Here is a 22665-nt window from a genome sequence, read left to right on the forward strand (position 1 = left end):
TGTCTAAAACATTTTGATTACTTCTATAACAGTATTTTAAGTTTAAAAAATTGCATTGCACATGGTTTCAAAATTGACTTTTGAAGCATACCAAATAATAAAAAACTAAATACAGTTATGAATATAGTGTTTGTTAGGTAACCTGACTTATAACTTAATAAACTAGCTTATTTGTTGAAAAATAACATAGTTGGTTGATTGTGGTTGTTAAATTTAAGTCCATATTTCTTAATAGTAAGTTATAGCTTACAATTTAGGAGTTATTTCATTTTATACTATCAGTTAGCTTATAAGTTAATTTCACCAAACAATATTGTTCCAACCAACCATATCAGTTAGTGAAGTCTGCACTCTACTACATTACATTTTGGTGATGTATATGAATGTAGATGCAAGACCAGGCAAATTCTTCATATAGGAGTAGGAACAAAATTAAAAGTACCCACAAGCCACAACCACAAATCCACATAGGTAATATAATAAACAAGATAAAAAACGTTGACAAAACAAGAAAGAGCCAACTTGGAAGTGATGTACTTACAACATAATAAACAAAATGTATACTAAAGTCCAACCATAAATAGGGGTAGTTTTTGGCTTAAGCTGCTTTTGCTGTTAAATCAAGATGACTAAGGAACAGATCATTGAAGATATCATCCAGATCTCCATTTTCTTCAACATTGATCTCAAAAATAAAGTTTCTTTGAGGAGCTATAAATTCTTGATTTGCATGCACACCCTCTCTTGCTAGTGATCTTTGTTTCCTCATCATGGCCTTCCTCCTACGGTCATGATCTGCCATCCTACACCAAAAGAATCAAAGTGTCACAAATCATAGAGAATAGAGAAATTCAACTAGAGATTTTGGATGAAATCTGAGATAAGGGTGTTTACTCTTTGGAAAGTGCAAGAGGGTTGGTAATTCCTGAAAGGCATAGAGGAACACCATGATTAGCATGGAGGTTTATCATGGACTGCATTTTTTGGTTTGAAGTAGCAAGAGAGTGAGAATAGAGAGTGTGAAGAGAGAAGGTGAAATGAACAAGGAAAAAAGGCTAGTCTTTTTAATGAGCATTTGTGTTACTTGTCCTATCTACCAACCATTTTTAATGGAAAAAAGGAACAGGACAAATAATCAAAGTGCTGTAATTCTGTAAATTGTAACTTTTGAGGGAGGAAGGAATAATGATGTTTTCCTTTGCTTTTGTTAGTCATATCTAATATAAAATAAGCAAACATTGAGAAGACGATATCAATATGGATGGTTATGTGATATCCTTAAGTCTGTCACAAACCGACCACAATGAAATAAAAATAGACAAAGTTATGAATGCTTAATTTTTCTAACTGATATAATATATTGTTATTGGTTTGAGACATGTTTTAGAATATGTGTAAGAACAACATATCATTGTTAAATAAATATTAATTACATTATTGATAGTTAGAGTCAATCAATGGTTAATGGTTTGTGTTGTAGGCTGAGGTGAGAATCATAATTTTTAAATCCTCCAACCCTAAATCCCTACTAATGGATGAAATTGAACCCTAAATCCCCACACCCAGCGGCATCACACTAGATAAAAAAATGTTCATCACGCTCTACACCTTCTTAATTACTAATTGCCATTTTTAGAAAAAGATATATTTATAATTCAAATAGCATAATAAATAATAACTCTATAACAAGAGTTTTGCTTTGTCTACTTGAATATAATGCACATATAGTACAATATCTTATGAGTATAATATTTATACACTAATAATGTCAAAAGTTATACATCGTTAATAGTGTAAAAATATCTTACACTATTAGTGAGTACATGTTTTTCTCCAATCTTATTTTGAGGGAAATGTGTGAGAAAGTCATATTATTCTTAACTCTTCCAAAAATTTCCTCCTACAGTGAATTAACCTAATTTCATAGTAATTTGATTAGTTCCTAGCAAGCAGGCAAAGGTAAAAACTCTTAACTGTTATGGTATATTATGGCTTCCTATCACGTATGGGTCAATTAGAGTGAAATAATAGTAACTAAATCATAAAATGTTATAAATGATGTTGCCACTGAAATTAGTCCAAAATGCTTACTTAGCTATCATTTCATCAGTAATTGTCCTGCCATGAAAGGAATGTCAAGAAATCATGTTGAATTATGGTCACACTATAAAATTCTAACATGTGTCCTTTGTGAATTCCAAGTTCTTTTTTATTAATGTTATATGGAATCAGTACCTTTCTGGCACTTGATTAGAAATTTCAACCATGAATTCTTGGTCTGCCTTTCCCTCCGCACACTAGATAAATTCAAAGTCCACATGGTCCTTTAAGTTGGTCTTTGATCAAATATGACCCAAAAAGAAAATGATCTGTTACCCCTAAGCCCGTAGCATATCAATCAAAATATGTCATGTTAATTAAAAAAATTAAATATTTTTTATTTTTTATTTTTGTTTCATTTTGATTGGTCCGACAGTCTTGAGGAGATGCTTGGAGACAACATATCTTGAAAAACTAAGTCATGAGGCTGAGGGCACCGGACAATGATCTGTTGTCCCAAAGTTTGTACAAACCAATCATATCATGTCATATCAATTTAAAAAATTAAATATTCATGACTTTATCATTTTTTGTTTCATTGTGATTAGTTAGGGACATGTTTTGGGATAGCAGATCCCCATCCCACGGCACATCCCACGGCACCGAGCTAGGTGAGGTGTTTGAGCTAAGACGACTTTCATCAAACAGATTCTCTACTCTCTAGACTTAGACCAAAACAACAACAAAAAAGTCTTAGGCTGCCTATTAACAGATGGATTATGTTTTATAAATAAGATATCTTAATAATCAGATTTTAATATAGGAAATCATGTATACCAAGTTAAATTACCTTACTAATAAATCTTTATATAATAAATATAATCAAACTAATCGTTGAATTGAAATTGTTATCCTATAGACCCATGTATTAAATTTTATAAAAATCCAAAAAATGTTTAGCACTCCATTTATAAACATCAAGATTAACGTTTTTTGAAAATCAGCATTGTGTTAGTTATTTTTCAAAAGGCAGCATCTGGTGTGGGAATATATCTGAGTGCTGAAATGGACTTTGTAAGAATAATTTCAACTGCGTTATGCAATGTTGAACTCTGATTTTACTTGAAATTAAGATTGATTGATTTTCAGATTGAATCAGGTTCACAAGTTAACCAATATCATTTCTTTAGCCTTGTTTTTCATGTAGCATTTAAATGAATTTGTTTGTCATTAAGTGCATGATGTTGTATGGAATTATGGATACAAAAAGATTATTCAATAATCCATTTCCTTGATTTTCACACAAGTTATAAAAACTAATAACAGTATATGCTTGCAAGTCTGCATTACATTCACATCCAAAAGTACTAGAGGAATATTGATAGCTTGATAGTGTTGTTATTAGATTGGTTATGATTTAAGTTCAAAATGTTTACTACTATTTTGTATGCATTTGCTCTTATAGTTGGTGGTTCTTGATTTCAGAACAAGGCCAGAGATTCAGGCTGATTCTGCAAGTGTGAATATGAGGTCTAGATTTTATGACTTTGGTTGCATCTCTTTTGTCTTATGATTATCAAGTGTTAACTTGTTTTGCTATGCATTTCCTCATGTAGCCTTACCCTTGTGGTGCAAGCATACCTTGATCAGATAGTGTTGAAATTTAGTATATTTTGATTGAAAAGGAACTGCATAGCCACCTTTGTTATTGTATGGTATATATAGAACAAGTGTCAATAACTCAATATAAATAGTGAAAAGTGCATGTTTCCTTTTAAAATTAGATCATTTCAATCAAATCCATTAATGATGTTTTGCATCTTTTAGTTACAGTATAGCTGGAGTATATGTAATTTGTATTTGTCTTGTCACAATTCATTTGAATGTATACATTTACTATTACAGAATTTTATTCATTTTTCACTTATGGCAGAGTTGTCGATAGAACAAGTTTTAGACTATTATGACAAAAGAAAGATCAATTGCAAGACTTTCTTAGTAGAAATTAGCTAGTTCTTTCTGAATTCTCAATTCAATAAAAGGAACTTGTGGAATATATCATTCTATATCTTATTGCTCATGAGAACATTAACCCATATTATACTTGCAGTTAAGTCTAAGATAATTTTCTCTCTAATTTACAAAGCAACCAATACTTAATTGCCACAAATTACAAAACTGAGTATCTTCAAAGTAAAAGCATGATAATAATAATAAACACATTCACCCTTCCAAGATTAAAACCAAATTCACTTTATGGAAGTTTAACACAGACATGAGGATAAAAACCACAAAATCATAACTACATGCTTAAAACCTTTGTTATATAAATAGTGCTTGATGACTTAAAAATGAAAATGGCTAGGTTGTGACTTTGTCATCCTTGCTTCACCATAAGGTTCATCATTATCCATCCTGCGATTGTTCCTATATGCTGCATAAGCAATTATGTAAACAATTACAAGTATGATCATAACAACAATGTTGATCACTGAGACTTTCCTCCAACTTTTCCTAACACTAGCTAGCACACCAGCTTTGCATGAGTCACAAGCATAGCATAGTTGTTGTTGTTCATTGCTCCACTTAGTGCAGTCTGGGTTGGCTGACATAAGTCCATTTCCTAGGTTCCATATTGTCTCATTCTGATATATATAGCCACAATCTGTTGGGGGCTTGCAGCAACCAGACTACACAAAAAATAGGAGAATAAGTAGGGGAGTGATTTAATTTTAAGCAATAAGAAATTAGAAGCTTTTTTACTACCAAGGATATTCTTCATCATCATACGAGTAAGAAACTAATTACTTTTGGGTATGTGTTTGCTCCTCCTAACAAGGGGTCGAAATTTTGACCGTTTGATCTATCTGGCTGGGAATCTAGCTGGTCTATCATGAAATTTAGTGTGCCTTACCGAAAAATGATAAGAATAGAAAACTGTCTATCACTATGAAAGATGAAAATTATGTGAGCTTTGAAAAGATGAAGGAATGGGACGGTACAGCTAGCATTATGTAATGCCATGCCACAAGCTTAAATCATAATAACTTCGAACGTATCAATATAAAGGTAGGTACTAATACTAATCATTGATATACATGAAGTATTTATTACTTACTGAATTGAAATTAAATTGCATAACATTTACACCCACTCAAATATTTTACTTATATATTTTATAAAAAAATGGTACTTATATTACTAATGAAATTTAACAACTAATAAGACAATCTACAAAGAGCATTTTTGGATAATAATTAGGTGGGTGGTGAATTATTGTTAGGATTTCTTCTTCTTTTACATTCTTCTAGCAAACAGATAAGAGAAAGTATATCCCATAAAAGATACTCATATAAAAGGTTACCCAACACTTCAAAAGTTTAAATTGTATCCTAGAGAACATTCCTATGGATTGGGGTGAGGTTGTAAAAAGCAGAAAGTGACAACTGTTAGGTTATATATACACATCATTTTTGCCACTGCAAAACGGATGTAGGTAAAAATGGAGCCCAGCCATAAACAAAAATAAAAGTCAATAATGGTTTAAATGTGTAAACAAAGTTGGTTATATTGCCAAAAAAATAATACTAAAAATTATATTATAATAATCCTAAAACATCAAATGTTCATTGAAGGATTTGAATCCCCACAAGTTTCAAATTCTCAAATTAGTGGCCTAAATTTGGGTTGACTTCTATGTATATTTCAATCATATTTAACGCCTCCATTCAAATTAGAGTGTAATATTTAGTTATTATTAGAATAAAGATTTGTACACAATCAATATATTATGCACAATTCATTGACATTACTTTTTCTAAAGAGTAAATGATAATTGAAAATTAACACTGAATGATAAACTAATAGTATATAAAAGAGTTACTATATACTTTTTTTTTCTTAAATTCTTTTTTACTAAGGGTATCCCTTGAACTAATTATTTTTGGGTATGTAACTGTTACTCCTATCAAATATCTTACTGTTAAAATCATAACATTTTTGTCATCTTGAGATTTAATTGAGTCTTACGGTCAAGTAATAGATATTAGATTCTAATTCTGGTTTTTTAGTGGACATTCAAATTATGCGTTATGAGTACCATTATTGAACCATACAACCCATCTATCTGCCAACTATGCCACCACCTCTCATATGGCCCTACTACAATAAATCACTGTCAACCTGTCACAACTCATAAAACTGTTCTATAAGATATCTCTTTCCATAATATCTTGTATTTTGGTCACTGGATTTTCCTTTTTTTGTAGGTAGGTGATGTTAAAAGGACTGACATTACATGTTTTATTTATGTACTATTTGGTGTACTAAACCAATAAAAAAAATTCTTTTATTTAAAAACAAAAATTATTATTTTTATATTATTTTGTGAAGTTTGATTGGTTCGGGACATGAGGACGGGAGATAGGTTATCCTTGTTCGATGTTAAAATATACTAAACAAACATGTGAAAATCAAACTAAAATATACGATGAGGACATGTTTGGTATCTAGCAATGATGGTACCACCATTCCAAATGTCCATCAATTATCACCCCCTACTATTATTTTGAGTCCATTTTTTCAACATTATTTTGTCCCCCTTAACTAAAGTTGCACTCAATTGGACCACCAACCACAATTTCCGGGGCTTGACGAGTCCAAACTCATCATCCCCACATGCCACAAGTTTCCTTGTAGAGAGATCTGGAACACATGCACTTCATTTCATTCAACTTGTTTCTCTTCTACGTTCTACCCATACTTTCTTTAAAAGCACTAAACCAAAAAAAAATTACAAGTGAACAATAACCATGTATCGAGAGTTGTTACCCATAAATTAATCTAGATTCAAAAGACATAAAAAAAACAATCTTTAAGGTGACTATGTACCAAAAAAACATTGGTCAAATGATATAAAGCTGACTGGATTGCCCAGATAGATCAAAAGTTCAGTATAACTCAATTACAGTTAGAGAGAAAACTACACACCCCAAAAGTAATTAGTCGAGAATACATTAAACAAAAAAAAGGTGGTAGTTGGGATCATGTACCTGAATAGAGGTGAGGCTTCTAAGGTAGAACATATCAGCAGATTCAGGCACCCCATTAAAATTTCTAGCCAATTTACGACACGTGTTAGAGTCTCTAACACACGAGCTAATCTTCCCCCAGTAACTATCACTCGCCACGCGCTCCTCAAGCCAACCCGAGTAATCTTGAAGATAATAATCCAAATAAACCCGGTTCACAACCCTTCGACCGGACCCTTTATCAGTTACAACATAGGCAAATACTATGAACCCAATAAGCACAGCTATGATTATGAACATGGCAACGAGGTAGAGTCTCATTAAAAAGGTGTTGCGGTAACACGCGCCTGCGAAACCTGCTAAGGAGATAACCATGATGCTGATACCTATTATGATGAGAGGCCATTGAAGGAATTGAAGACAATCTGTGTTGTTTGATCTGTTGCTTAACCATATTCCACCTCCTAAGATTGGGATTGAAAGCAAGAAGGTTAAGAAGTTTAGTGCACCTATCAAATGGTTGCTTGTTCTCATCTTTCGTTTCTTTATCTCTGATTCTTAACCTTCTTCAGTCTATTTGTAGTGTTTCTGTGCAACACAAGTTCAAAGAAAGGAGTTACTTATGAAGAGATACCCTTTTCCAATAAACTCACACCAACTAATTAATATAAGAATCCAAATAATTTATATCAAACAATTTGTATGCCTCCATTCATTACTTATGATATTGTGACGTAGGTTTATATTAAGACTAAAAGATACATGCATCTAATGTTTTTTAAATTATAATTGTATTATTTCTTAATTCATATTTATTGATTATTGATTCAAAAAACATAAATGAATAATGAGTGTAAAATCTATACATTATCAACATAAAGATTTATACACATACACTACATATTTATTATTCAATTGGATTACTTTTCTTTGAGACATCACCAATAAATAAATATAAACAATGAATAATGCAATAACAGTGTATAAAACTCATATATGTTGTTGTGGGTGCATTAATCTTTTTCTCATGAATAATTGATAATCTTCTTGTGCATGGTGCATGAATATTACATCCTTATATTCACTCATTATAGGAGCAGTGGGCGGAGTAATGTCATATCCTCTTCTTTTTTTATATATTTAAATTGCATAAAAAGCCAAAATTTTCTCTAGCATCATATGTGAATTAATTTTTATATTTTAAAAAATGTGTACTTAAGATAAGACTAACTTGCAAAGGAATCCAGCAAAAGTCGGTGTCGCACATGCATGAGCTTCCGGATTATATGGTCAAACTCACCTTTTCTATGTCAGAAGAACTGTATCCGTTTTATTGTCCATAGTAAAGAATTTAGTATTAGCTTATAAAGCTATGAGTTTAAATTTTGTTAATGATGTGTTTCATAAATAATTTCTAAGTATCTCAGCCAGTGCTTATAAAACCTTGAGTTTTGGTATGCCAACAGACGACTAAATTATGCTACCAATATAATCTTTCTTAACATATATAAATTGAGTATAACAATTTATTGTTTTATACACAATTATTATATTATTTGTTACTCATTTGATTACTTTTTGAAGAGTTGATTATGATTAAATATGAATAGTGGATAATAGAGTGACATTATATAAAAATCATATCTTTTTTCACATAAATTACTATGATATGAACAGTGACAATGATGATAAAAGTAGTATTATGCCTTACTAATTACAACAATCTATCAAAAATAACATTTTTATTATGTTTTTTTGAAAAACGGGCCTGAGCCCAAATGAAAGAGAAAACAACTCAATACAAGACCCATAGAAATCGTACCCGGGTCAACAAACACTTCTTTAGTTCTTGTTTACTACATATAATGAATGGCTGAGATTTGTGATGGAGATGTTGAAGACAAATCCAGTGTCCAATTATAAAGCACGAAAATTGTATCCAATTGGGCAGTTAGAATTTGAAACCACAAAATTTGGTATAAGTGACCTACATTATAAAATAATATATTGTTTATTAATAATTGATTTATAAGTGATATATATCATTTATTTGAAAGTATGAAGATTCAGTACAATTATATATCATTACTCTTATTGCATACATAGGACTAATAGCATCTAAGTTATCATCACTAGTATCTGATAGAGTAGAGATGGAAAAGATTATTCACGTCTGAGATAATAACCTCCCACTGTATTGTTCTTTACTCTTTAATGGCCATAGTTTTCACTCTTGATCTAAACACCGTACTTCTTAGTTGCAATTAATTTCTTTGTGATCCTGTCACTTCTAACTTACGCATTAGAGTATAATATTTACAGGTCTAGTATGTTCTTATCTTAATGTATCTTGAATGTAAATGAATATTATATTTTGGATTGCCATATTTTTTTTAATAGAGTCAATTCTGGTTAAGCCAAATAAAGTTACGAGGGTATAAGTTTGAAGTTGTGAAATTGGGTGCATCATGCGTGGCAACTAGAATCGTATGTCACAAAAAAAATTTGTTTTCATTTTCCAAATCAATCATATCTCACTAAATGATATAAAAATGAGATTTTATTTGTTTATTTTTTTTCAAATATGTGTCGATTTTCAATTGGCTCAAAATACAATAAAACATAGAAAATGGGACAGCTGATCTTAATTCCATTCAATGCATGGCGCATAATATCCCACGTCTCCTCTGAGTGGGAAGAAAAATATTATATCTGTCCCAATAGTTATGAACCTCCTTCTAAAGTTGTCAATTTCACACTGGTATTAAACATCATATTTTAATGAGTTTAAAATATGTATATTTTACATTATCAATATATTATCTATATTAATTTGTATTATTTTTTATTCATAGTTAATATATAAATGGTGGATGATTTGTTAACAGTGTAAAAAGTATCTTCACTATTAATGTATGTGTACTAAATCCTATTTAAATTGGATCAAAACATTATGAATTATTCTTATTGGGCCGCCTTCAGGTCAACTCAATGTAGCTTCAACATCCCAGTCCATCTCAAATATAAGTGGAAACTTTTGATAGCCAATTTAGCCGGAGTACATCTGATGTTTCACACTTTGTATCATTCAATGTACCATGAGCTTATGATTAGTCAAAAAACATTTATAATTAAATTTGACTTAAGTATATTTTTTTTGACTAATCACATACCTATAAGACATGGAGTAACACGAAGTGTGGGACAACGTATGTTTATCCAATTTAGCCATGAATAAAAATGTCCTCATTATAAACACTCCTTTCATTATCCACATCGATCCCATACATACAATAAATGTCATCCAAGTAGCGAGAATGATGGAGATCATATGGTAATAAAATAAGAGGAATGTTAATAAATATTCTAAAGATATTGACTAAAAAATAGTATAAATTTTATATTGAAAGTTGATTTATAATATATTAAGAAGTGATATATTTATTTTCTCAGTGTTAATTTCCTTCTTTGTATTCATCAATAAGTTTTTAGAGTACTCATATTAACCTATCTCTTAAAGCAAAGGTTATGCAAACAAATGTGTAATAATATTGTTTAACAAATATAAATTGAACACATCAATTTTTAAAATGTAAGTTCAACAATTCTCCAAATGAGTACATCACTTTCTGAAATATTTTTTTAACTTCTTTAAACAATGTTCCAACTTCAAAGAAGCCTCGTTAATGGCCTAAAACATTAACCATGAATCTATAATAAATACATTGTATTATTGTTTTATGCTAGGAGCATGAGAAGTGGAGTATAAGATTGAAAAAAATATTACTATTTTATCGTAAAAATGATATATGTAAATAAGTTATAAGCTATTATACGTGCTAGATTGATTTTTTAGTTATTTCTTGTTTTTTATAAGAAATGTTCTAATTAATTTTTTCAAGTTAATTATATTTTAATTCGGTTAATAAACTTATTTAAACTTATAAATGAGTTCTAAAAACTACCATTTTTATTATTTTAAAATGGAATTTTATTTTGTTCTTATACGGGTTAATAAAAGTAAATAAGTAATAAAGAAATTATAAGATTTCTGATTTAAATTCAGCAATATTAAAATTGTGAATTTTAGCAAGAAAAATATGGATAAACCAAGTAAAAAGAAAAGAAATATTATTGTATGCAAAACTGGTTTTAGGATATTTTTTATTCAAATTAAATAATATTAAACTTGTGAATTTTAGTGTAGAGGGAGAAAAACAAAATAAAATGAAAACAAAGTTACCAAATAAAGAGATAAGAAATATGACACTGTATGGTTCCGCTCTCACTGTACTATTTACTTACTTACTTGCTTCCTCTCTCACTTTCTGTCTCCATTATTGCTTTATTTATCTACACAACCACTTTCACTATCTCCTCAACACAACGCTTCACTTCACACTTGCAACTCCTTCACTAGGTTTCACTCATTCACCCATTCACATTATTATTTTTATTTATTATGGAAAATGAAGCAAATGGGTCTAAGTGAGAAAAAAACAAAAGTTTGCTGAACCTAAATGATTCTTCTTTTCAATCTCTTCCTGCTTTGCTTTTAAAAAAAAATACTTTTTGTCTGAAAACGTTTGTTGAAGTTAAAAAGCTATACTAAAAGAAAGTTCAGGGGCTGCAACGTTTTGTAGCTCTCATACATTATGATTAATGTGCATATTTTTTTGTATAAAGTTGATGGAATATATTTTAAAATAAAGTTAGATTCCATAATGTACTTACTCTTGTCTGTTTGTTTCTGTGCTTGTCTTTCTTTTTCAAATGCTTTAATAAATATAAGTGTTTCTCTAAGTAGTGGTGCCTTCTCTCTCATTTTATATATAATCTTGAAAGTTGTGTCTTTCATTATCCACTTTTGTTGCTGAACTCGATAGTGTTGCATTGCATGCTTTCTTGTTTGTAGTAGATCTGATTCCTTTTGTTCCAAATGAAAATCCTTATCTGAAGTGAGTTTCAAAGGGTTTTTCCTTCTCCATTTTTTGCTTTTCTTTGTTATGCATTTACTGTTAGAAACATAAGTTATTTACAATTACATTGACATCTTGTTTGTTTCCACTTATAATTATGTTAAAATGTCAAAGGTTTAGAGCCAAGTTATCATTTGGTTTTCCTCTATGGTAGACAGAATCACAAAGATTTGAGCATTTTTTTTTAAGTAAACATAAATCTGTGTTCATATAAGCTTCAGCTCCATACTACTGTAGTGCCTTCTTTCACGGCAAAATTGGAGGGTAGGAAAATTTCATTTTTTATTTACAAGAATGCCCATTGCACTTGTATGAAATGGGTTTCATTCAATGGGCAAGTTGGTATTTTCCTCATCTGATATGGGTATTTCTGAAATTTCATTCCTTTATGTAGTTGTAGTTGTAGGTCCCTCTTGATTATAACCTGGTGCTGTTAGCGCCTATAAGACCTTATCATGGCATGTGTAGGCAAAAAGAAAACATTTTTGCTTCATATGTGGACCTTGGTTTACATAAATTGGTACAAATCTAATTGACATTTATAGTTGTAGCCATCTCTTTTCACTGTATATATATCCATCTCTTGATATCTTGTGTACAAGTTAGTCACATTTTTAGATGGGTGAAGATGCAGTGACTAGTGAGGTACAATTACTATATTAAGGGGGTGTGATGATAAGAAGTGCATCTCATCCTTCATGAACCCATTTAATTTACCATGTCTTCATTATCTTTCACATTGGATTCGTTTGTCTCAGTCTGTGATATTTTTCTGAACTGTTGCAGTGCTTGTGGGTCAGGTAGCATTCAAGTAGTGAGGTCCATACTATTGATCAGTTTCTCTGGATAGAAGGCATTTCAGTTATGCAGACCCCAAAAACAAGGTAACCTTGAATAGATTTGGCCATTAATCTTTTTTTGTTTGTTTTATAAATGAAGGAGAAAGTGTTAAATAATAAAGTCCATGTCTCCTTTTAACTTTTACAGTGATTAACAGCAGCTAGTGCCATCAAATCTTTGTTAACTTTTTTATTTTATTTTGTTAACTTCTCATAAATTTTCCTGTCTGATTTAACTTTGCTTATGTAAAAATCGCCTTACTCGTATCAAATTTACAACTGAATTTACGCCACTTTCATATCAATTTTTTTAAAGTTATTATAGAGATGTTTAGTCTCATCATGTTAATATCTAATAAATGCAAGTTCTATATGAGGATATTGTGTTAGATGGCTTCAGGGCATTTATTGCTGATATTTATTATTGCTAGAATTAAGAGATGTGATCTCCTATCATGCTCCAAAGGGTTTCACTTTTTAACCTGATCATGATACTACTATTGATTTCAGAAGTGGTTCCTCTGAAGTACCACAGAAGGTTTCTCCCCGCGCTGTTCGCCAACTCAGGACTACTGCTCTAGACACGGGCTCTGTATCTTCTTTAAGCCAAGCGAATAAAATATCAAAGGAAAGAAGCCCCAAAGTCGTGGACCGCAAATCACCCAGAAGTCCAGTCCCTGAGGTAATATCTTTTTGCAAGTATATGTATTCGCATAGAAAAAAAATAACTGCCAGTGTCTATTTGGATAAGCTTTTTTCCATTCAGAAAGCACTTTTTTTGCCTTTTGGGAAGGAAAAAGCAAGTGTCCTACTTTTAACTTCTAAGGAAAGCAGAAAGTTTTAACTTTGTCTTTAATAAGAAGGTTCTCTTCACCAAAAGTGCTTCTGAGTTTTGCCAAGAAGTTTCATCTAGATATGTTTATGCTGTACGGTTGATTCCTGGTTTTCTTTCAAAATTACTTATTGGTGGTTGCTATTAACTATTTATTTGAAATTGGCTTGATTGTCTCTTTACGTTGTTTTTTTTAATGATATACTGATCAGGCTACATGAAGAAGTAATATGGAGTGTCTATTAGTGTAAGCATTTCACACTATGTGCCTAATAAGTAAACAATCCAGCAAAATGGCCTTTAGCAGATGGATAATTCGTGGATTCTTTTCTTGAACATTTAAGTATATTAGTTCACCGTGAAGCGGGTTTTTCATCTACCAAAAAAAGATTAAGATATGTAGCTCAAAAAACAGTGGAGATAATGAATAGAATAACGTTGTTTTTATACTTGTGTTTGGCGTTGTATATCAAGTACTTGTGAGAAGCATGTTTATCTGTTCTTTAGCCTCTGATGTCTGGGTTTTCTTGTACTCGGATTTCTATAATCCAGGTTTGAAGCACCAATATGGTTTGTGGATTTCTAGAATGCCTCATAATGATTTTCATAATCTAGAAATTTGTCAGGAATTTTAAATCATTACACTTTTCTGTTACTTTAGAGGAAGCGCCCCAGCAGAATATCTGACTTGGAATCTCAAATTTCTCAACTTCAAGAGGATTTGAAGAAGGTGAAGGACCAGCTCATTTTGTCTGAATCATGCAAGAATCAAGCTCAGGAAGATGCTGAAGAGTCCAAGGAGCAACTGCTAGCTTTATCTGCAAAACTCGAAGATTCGCAAAAGCAACTTCTTGAGCTATCTGGTACTGGAAAAGCTCATGTTACTGAGCTCCAGAAATTTTCACAAGTACGTGATGAGACATGGCAATCCGAGCTTGAGGCTTCCCAAAAGCAGCTCTCAGCCGACCCTTCGCCGCTGGCTTCTGCATTGAATGAGACTCGGCAGCTCAAGGTCAAACTTGAATTGGTAGCTAACTGTAAGAGTGAACAAACACAACATACAGAATCAGCAGATGTGGAGCTACTAAACCTGAAGCAAAACTTGTCACAAACTCTTTCTCTTGTGGAGAGCATGGAAAACCAACTCAGGAATTGCAAAGAATCTGAGTCCCAGCCCCAAGATTTGATCAATGAGACTTTGTTGCAACTCGAGGCTGCAAAAAAAGCTATGGAGCTCCTACATGCTGATGCTGCAAAATCTTTAGATGCCTACAACTCCATTGCTTTAGAGTTAGACCAGTCTAGAGCACGGGTGAACTCACTAGAAGCACTTGTAAGAAATCTTGAGGCAGACCTCATAAGTAATGAAGGCATTCAGTCTCAAAATCTTGCCAGTGATCATATATTTAGCCAGGAACCTGAAAGGTTGAAAGAGGATGAGGATCCTAATCAGGTTGAAGCGGAAACTTATTATTTGAGGTCTGAGGTTGAAAGATTGAGATCTGCTATAGAGACTGCTGAGACAAAACACCAAGATGAACAGATTCAGAGCACAGTGCAAACCAAAAATGCCCATGAGTTGATCGAGAAGATAAAATCCGAATGTAGTCGGAAGGAATGTGAGCTAGAGGATGAGTTGAACAGAAAGAAAGCTGATATTGAAGAATTGAAAGCTAACCTAATGGACAAGGAAACTGAGTTGCAATGTATCGTGGAGGAAAATGAGAGCTTGAATTTAAAGCTTGATGAGAGCATGTCATCCCGAAAAGAGCATGAACTTAAGAAGGAACTTAAAAGATTAGATGAATGTGTAGCTGAATTGAAGGCTGATATGATGGACAAGGAGACAACTTTGCAAAGCATATCAGAAGAGAATGACATGCTGAAGTTGGAAATGAAGAGGTTCTCCGATGGAGGGAAAGCGAGGGATGAAGTTGCTGCAGAAGTAGAAGCAGCTAAGGCTGCAGCATGCGATGCTCTATCGAAACTTGGGATTGTGATGGAAGAGGCAGATAAGAGCAACCGGAAGGCAGCGAGGGTGACCGAGCAGCTAGAAGCAGCACAAGTAACAAATTCGGAAATGGAAGCAGAACTGAGAAAACTGAAGGTACAGTCTGATCAGTGGAGGAAGGCTGCAGAGGCAGCCGCTGCTACACTTTCGGCAGGAAACAATGGGAAGCTAACAGACAGAGCCATGTCATTGGATAACTACAAGTACTCGCCGTATGCTGGAGATATTGATGACGATGACTTCCATAGAAAGAAAAATGGCAACATGCTGAAGAAGATTGGTGTTTTATGGAAAAAGGCTCAAAAATAGACACTCACTAAATCCATCATGTGTTCTGAAAATGTTGTCCATCAATATTGTGTTACTGTAATGTTTATGTTCTGATGTTTTTCTTCTTCTTCCTTTTCTGACTACTACCCTTCCCTTGCATTGCACTGTAAATAGTAAATAGTTCCAGTATCTGAAACTCTTGAACTTTCTTGGAAATTTGGCTTTAGTTGAATGAATTAAGCTCTTTTATTATGACTGGAGATTTGTTTATATTATTATAACTACAAATTATTGTGCTTTAACCTAAATAGCAAGCGTGAACGGAATGTTCCTGGATATGATTTGTCTTTGTTTTTGCAACTGTTCAGGTATGAATTGTTTTTGGTACATGTCCACATAGTAGTGAAGTGAATCACACGGTACTTAAACCTGGTCTATTTAAAGCACTTAAGCAAGTCTATTTCAAGGTGAAGGCAAATCATGGGATTGAAAATTTCCAATAAATCATTCAATTCTTTTCATAGAAAATTGATCAAATGATGGAAATTCAAAGTTCAAATTGTCATAAATAGAAAATTGATTGAATTTGTATCCTCCGTGTGAGATGATGTATAAATAAAAGGTTCAAGATATACATTATGGTGTGGTCATAGCTTGATCAGCTTTAGTGGGTGTTGTTGATGAGGTGCAACAGGAGAGATTCATATCTGAGGGTTAAGCCATTCACAGTAGGACATAGCATCATTGTAGGTGCCAATTCTTATAACAAGAAAAATACTTCAGTATTGTATCCGGTTACTCCAACAGTAAGTTTTTTAATTTATTCTACATCTTACCATCTTACTCCACTGTGACAGTAGTTATGGGTTCCCATTCACAGTAGCTTTACACATTTCCCCATTCAAATCAATACATGAGAGGCTAAAGGGTCTAAACAGTGTTTTAATCGTTGATAATTAAATAAATTTGGTTATAAAAAAAAATCGAACAAGAAGATTTTATATGTAGCCCACATAGGTTTGGGCCCAGAAGCAGGTTTCAAAATCGGTTAAGTAAAATAAAGTGTACCCAAAGAAAGAGAGTAAGAAAAACACATTGTTAAGCTATGAAGCACATATACGTGTATCGGATACGATACGTCCGATACGTCGACACGCATTTTTTCTAAAATGTAGGATACAATATGTTCAGGGATACGCGTATAAATTAATAAAAAATGCATAAAATATAATAAAATGATAAGTGTAAATCAAAATATTATCTTCCACCCTCTTTCTTCTCCTCTTCTCTGTTAAGAAATAAAGGTAAGCTATTTATTTATCTTCTCTATTAATACTCACACATCATCTTCTCTTTATAAACATACTAAGCGAAAAGGAACTAAAAAATAATAAAGGTAAGCCTTTTCTATTACTAAGCACCGGCTAGTGACGTTATGGATGGAAAGTACCAGCTATTCAAGGGCCAATGTGGTGCGATGGTAAGTTGGTATGATGTGACCTTTAAACAAGTGAGTGTTTATTTTATCATAAAAATGAATCTATATATCACATATTTTATTGAAAACGAATCTATATATTTTATATTTAGTTGAAAATGAATCCGATACGTGTCTTGATATTTTTTTTTATTTTTGGATACTCTATGGACACGTATCTTTCGTGAATCTGAGCATATCCGTGTAGGATACGTGTTGGATATCGACGCGCGAGGGTATTTGGCGAATCCGTGCTTCATAGGTTAAGGGTACGGTCAGGGTTTGCAATTTCGTTTTGTGTGGCGGCAATTTCTCACTTGTTCACATGAGTTCTGTGTTTCCTACTTTCTACTCATCATCATGGGGTAAGTTTCTAACCTGTGATGCCGTGAAAATTCTTTACATTCCTCTAAATTATTTAATGCACAGACATTTAGTAACTTGGTTATGAAAGTGGTGAAATTGGAATCTTGTTTTTTGCAAGTCATTTTCATGTTTGTAGTTAGAGAGTGTGTCTTAAGTAATTATGTATAAATCAATTATCTAATAAATTAATCATTCATTAGTTCATAGGATATCTTAATTGTACCTCGTAAGCCATATTCATGCGTGTGCTGATACTTGCTTATGTCGGTTTAATCACTATCTACTATCCAATCTTCACTGATAATAAACTGTATCGTGTATCCATATTGTTTTCCTTGAACATGTAAATTCATTCATATTTGGTCGCGTTTTCTCATATAACAGGAAAACACGTGGTGTGGGAGCTGCTCGCAAGTTGAAGTCCCACCGTAGAAGACAGGGGTGGCCTGACAAGTCCTACAAGAAATCTCATCTTGGAAACGAATGGAAAAAGCCATTTGCTGGATCATCTCATGCCAAAGGCATTGATTGTCCTTGAAAAATGTTGGCCAACTATCTTACTATTGTAAACAACCAATTTTGACCCGGGTAAAAATTTCAAAACAAAAAAGGGGAAATCAGAGAATTTCAAATGTTTGTGGCAACTGAGCTTTTTCCCCAACCATACTTATTTGTTTTTTCCATTCAAAGTTATGGAGAGCATCACTTGTTTTATTGAAGTTATCTATGTTTGTATTTTCTTCAATCGCTATTGTTGTTGGAACTTGAATGGAAATTGTAAAATACAGCAATTGCTTTTACAGCACCGATACACGTATTTCTTTTCAGCTTGTTACTGACGTGCAATAAAAGATAAATCCAAGTAGTAACCTTGAACTTTAATATTTAAGTGAATCGATTTTCCAACAATAACAAAGCCTTATCAAGTATTATATTTATTAATCAAGTATTGATATGAGTCGATGGGTTTCCCTTCAATTGAATTTTTTCATCCAACAATTCTTAGATGCGGATCAGTTCCTCAACAAGATTACAATAGTGTCCATTAGCACTTCAAATTATTTATTACTCCTTTTTACTAATTATAATTTTCGCGTCAAAAAAAAAGTAGTCAAATTAGTTTTACTTTATTTAGTTGAAATTTGGAAGTGCCAATCTGAATCCATTTTGCGGGTTTTTTTGTTCGACCAGTTTTAAACTAAAGACAACGTTTGTGATGGTCTCTTGAGCCTTAGGTTCTAAGTTTGAAATGACAGTGCCAAATGTCTCAACTTGAATATGAAGGTCTGGCCCCACTAATGAGACTTTTAATTATTACATGTGATACCACTCTTATATTCTAAACACTCTTCAATTATTATTATAAAATAACGAATCGTTTTACTTAATCTATTTCCTTCAAACAAAACACCTTTATTTGAATCATGTTGGATCTAATAAACTAGCACATAATATCTAGATAAAAATATACCACCATTTATTTTTATGCCATGTGGGTGTCAGATAAACAAAAGATAGTGCTAGTTGAAGACTTTAACTAGCTGTACTTGCTCCACCACGTTCTCATTTGAAGTAATAGCCACGGTCAATTTAAACAATCGTTTTTAGCTTATATACTACTATAGTTCCTTTAATTATATTATTGGAATTTAATATTTATTTAATATCACTATAAAGTTTTTAGTTTGTAGGCACATCATTATTATCATGCATGTTTATTATTTTTTGTTTAAGAATCAATTTCAATCGTGATTAAACATGTGGGATAATACACATTGACAATTGAATATTGTAAAAAAACTCTTGTTAGTACATAAACCACTTTATTATATTGTTTGTCATAATCACCCTCTAATTAAAATTTAACCTAGGCCCATTTTTTCCATCAATCTCTCTACCCTTGTTGCACTAGGAAGAAAATGACTTCAATTATATACAGCTGCCTATAATATAAAGATTTCATATTTTCATACCTAAATTCTCATGAATGACAACCCAACAAACAAGATTCTTTCTCTATCTGACTCAATTGAATTTTTTATGCCCCAGAATCTATGTCCTCATAAAAAATTCAAATAATGAAATTTCTTAGGCACAGCAAAATGGTTTTCACACTTATTGCTGACAAATTTCTCACGCCCAAATCCTAAGTAGGATTTTGTCTGCCAAGAGAGAAAAAATCCATCCCGAATTTAGTGCTCATGCTTCACTGAAATTTCTAATTCCATTAAGGGACACGAAAAATTCTCTATTTGCTGATTCAGCTCCACTATCATAGTACATGGTATACTTACATTGGTACATGTTTTAATTTAATTTTTCTTTTAGTACTATTAAAGTATTAATGGTGTCCTTTACCCTTTTTCGATAAGGAAATTCTCTTTGAGATTTGTGGTTTTCCCTCTCAACAAGCGTTGCTACCATGAATTGAAACATCGATCTTAGAGATTCAATGAGGTCTTACACCATTAAACCAACGACTTGTTGATGTTTTAATTTAATTTAATATACTAGCATTTTAGTAATAATATGCTCATCAGTACAAACATGCTCTAAGAATCTACCTGTTGAATATAACATTGCAGAATATCTTGAAACTATAACTAATTAAAAACCTAACAAAAATCCTGAAAAACTGATTCTAACTGTTCAGAGTGTTCAGGCTCAGGCTGCACAAAACTATGAAATGTCACTTTCATTCTCCCACATCTCTCTCACTGTCAAATATAGAAATTATGATTTATATATCTACTTCTCTCCAACTTCATTGACTTAATTACCAAACAAATCTGAAATTTCATTACTCTATTCATTCATGGTTCACCTATTAAAAGATACTAGTACAAAAAATTTGACAATTATAGAGACAAAGTAAAATGAAAAATGATACAAACTAGTAACAAAATAAAAAGAGTTGATTCAAATGAATCAAATACCTAGTAACCCTTCACTCAAGAGGATCAAAAGTCTTAAGACTGATATTCAAGTAAAACATGAGATGAAATTATCACTGCCTTAAATTATGTCTACATTAGAGGACTGTTGAGAAGTCCATGCCATGATGAAGTGAACCCATTGTTCCAATTTGCTCTACCTGAGTCAATTGTTTCAGCCATGTTTGGGTCTCCTCCTCCATTTAGTTGCCATGGGAAACCCCAAAGCACCTTACTTTCACTTTGTTCCCTTGCATTACACAGTTCATGCTTCATAGTAGTCATAGACACTGCTTGGGTAGTTACAATATTCATTTGTTGTTCATGATCATAAGATAACATCATCTCTCCACAACCATCGTTTGCATTCTCAACCTCACCCATATTCTCACCATTCCCATATCCAAAGTACAGATTTTTCATAATATTGTTGTTGTTGTGAGAACCAAGGAAGCCAGTTCTAAGTGCATCTAAGAAACCAGGGTTTGAAGGGTTCATACCCAAATTGGCAACTATGTTATCACATGGGGTACTTGTGTTTGTGTTGTTCCCCATGATTGAAAGATCATGGTCATCATAACCCATTGCTCCTTTTTGGAGCCTAGCTAATGCAAGGTTTAGGTCATTAAAATCATAAGATATTGGTGTGAGGCCAATGAGTGGGTTTGGGTTTGGTGTAAATGTTTGATCTTGAACCCTCTTTGTAGATGAAGATGATCTCTTGTTTTTCCTGCATCCTCCACCCACTGGAACATTCCTCAGAGTTCCTCCTTTTGTCCAATATCTCCTACAAGACTTGCAGAAATACCTTGGCTGAGAAAGGCTATAGTTGTTGTAGTAACAGAATTTGGTGTTGGTGGAATCACATCTTGGACACTTTTGAGCTTGTTCTGGCTGAGGTTTTGGTTTCTTGTCTTGTTGTGCTTTTGAACAACCTACAATGTTTTCCAATGTCTGGTTTGAGATTTGCTGCAGCAACACAGAATTAATCCAAATCAGTGGACATAAAATCAAATAGCTAAGCAATTCTCAGCTTAAATTTCAATTTTTTGGTACTTTGTTCATAACCTTCATAAGAAACCCCATGAAATATTATAGTAACTATTTGGTATTAGATAAGGTATATGGGATTAAGTATTTGTACATAATAACAAAGGAGTTACTTTACTATATTTTTCTTCTAAATAAAAGGCTTGTACTTTGTAGAAAATGGAAATAAAATTGTATGTAAAGATTGCTTTTAGGAAGAATTAACAACGATGAAAGAAAAGGTGCATGATAAGATGCATGTGATATGAAAAATAATATCACCTGGGTTTGTCCATTAGAAGGATGATCCATATCCATGTGTTTATAACCTTCTCTATCAGTTTAGCTTGAAAGGTGTGTGCTTTTTGTCTATTTTGTTGTTGTAGTGAGTAAAGGGAAAGGGAGGGATGAGACAAAGGTTTGTTAAGGAAATGATGGAGAATGAGGTAATAGAAACCACAGTTCAAGAAGTGTTATATATATAAGTGTAATGAATGGGTTTTGCAGTACAAGAGGCGGAAGAGATTAGTATTTCAGTCTCCCCCATTATCTCATGTAAATGATAATAATACAAAATAATAAGAGAAAAATAATGTAAGAATTTTTTATACTGTCTAAATATAAATATCTACCCTCTCAAGGCATAAATATTAATGAATTTTTAATTAAAATGGCATGTGTTTTATTAGTCCTTTGAGATAATATATCTATCTCTATTTTAAGAGGTGACGTGTCTAGAAAGCATTTTGAATGTGAAAATAAATAAGTAAAGGAAATAAGAAAATTGGAGTAAAACATATCATATATTGACGTCCCTACATTCTGTGCAATGTTTTCAATTCATACGAAGCACGAAAAA

At 32.4% G+C, this 22665-nt stretch overlaps 4 protein-coding genes and 1 long non-coding RNA gene across 11 annotated transcripts; 1 reads left to right on the top strand and 4 right to left on the bottom strand.

The window, feature by feature from the left end:
* Positions 385-1069, bottom strand: LOC109355341. The gene is made up of 2 exons (XM_019598447.1): positions 895-1069; positions 385-803 (listed from the first exon to the last, which is right to left on the bottom strand). Exons 1-2 carry the CDS (start codon positions 978-980, stop codon positions 599-601), a joined length of 291 nt encoding a protein of 96 aa, XP_019453992.1. The 5' UTR covers positions 981-1069; the 3' UTR covers positions 385-598.
* On the bottom strand, positions 4175-7711 carry LOC109355338 (tetraspanin-3). The gene is made up of 2 exons (XM_019598444.1): positions 7092-7711; positions 4175-4730 (listed from the first exon to the last, which is right to left on the bottom strand). Exons 1-2 carry the CDS (start codon positions 7602-7604, stop codon positions 4386-4388), a joined length of 858 nt encoding a protein of 285 aa, XP_019453989.1. The 5' UTR covers positions 7605-7711; the 3' UTR covers positions 4175-4385.
* Positions 11371-16259, top strand: LOC109355343 (interactor of constitutive active ROPs 3). Of its 6 annotated transcripts, none has more exons than XM_019598449.1 (4): positions 11371-11490; positions 12836-12933; positions 13399-13570; positions 14382-16259. In XM_019598449.1, exons 2-4 carry the CDS (start codon positions 12914-12916, stop codon positions 16038-16040), a joined length of 1851 nt encoding a protein of 616 aa, XP_019453994.1. In that variant the 5' UTR covers positions 11371-11490; positions 12836-12913; the 3' UTR covers positions 16041-16259. The 6 variants fall into 6 exon arrangements, with proteins under 6 accessions (XP_019453994.1, XP_019453996.1, XP_019453998.1 ...); XM_019598451.1 differs by having other exon boundaries at positions 11388-11490; positions 12844-12933; XM_019598453.1 differs by having other exon boundaries at positions 11394-11490; positions 12850-12933.
* On the bottom strand, positions 11523-12571 carry LOC109355344. Its single transcript, XR_002108650.1, has 2 exons — positions 12139-12571; positions 11523-12064 (listed from the first exon to the last, which is right to left on the bottom strand). It is a non-coding gene; the product is annotated as an uncharacterized LOC109355344 (long non-coding RNA).
* On the bottom strand, positions 20563-22247 carry LOC109353359 (dof zinc finger protein DOF2.1). 2 transcript variants are annotated; one of them, XM_019595592.1, is made up of 3 exons: positions 22089-22247; positions 20883-21746; positions 20563-20848 (listed from the first exon to the last, which is right to left on the bottom strand). In XM_019595592.1, exons 1-3 carry the CDS (start codon positions 22122-22124, stop codon positions 20792-20794), a joined length of 957 nt encoding a protein of 318 aa, XP_019451137.1. In that variant the 5' UTR covers positions 22125-22247; the 3' UTR covers positions 20563-20791. The 2 variants fall into 2 exon arrangements, with proteins under 2 accessions (XP_019451137.1, XP_019451138.1); XM_019595593.1 differs by having other exon boundaries at positions 20563-21746.

This window comes from Lupinus angustifolius, chromosome LG08, assembly GCF_001865875.1.
Source record: "Lupinus angustifolius cultivar Tanjil chromosome LG08, LupAngTanjil_v1.0, whole genome shotgun sequence".
Classification (NCBI taxonomy): Eukaryota; Viridiplantae; Streptophyta; class Magnoliopsida; order Fabales; family Fabaceae; genus Lupinus; species Lupinus angustifolius.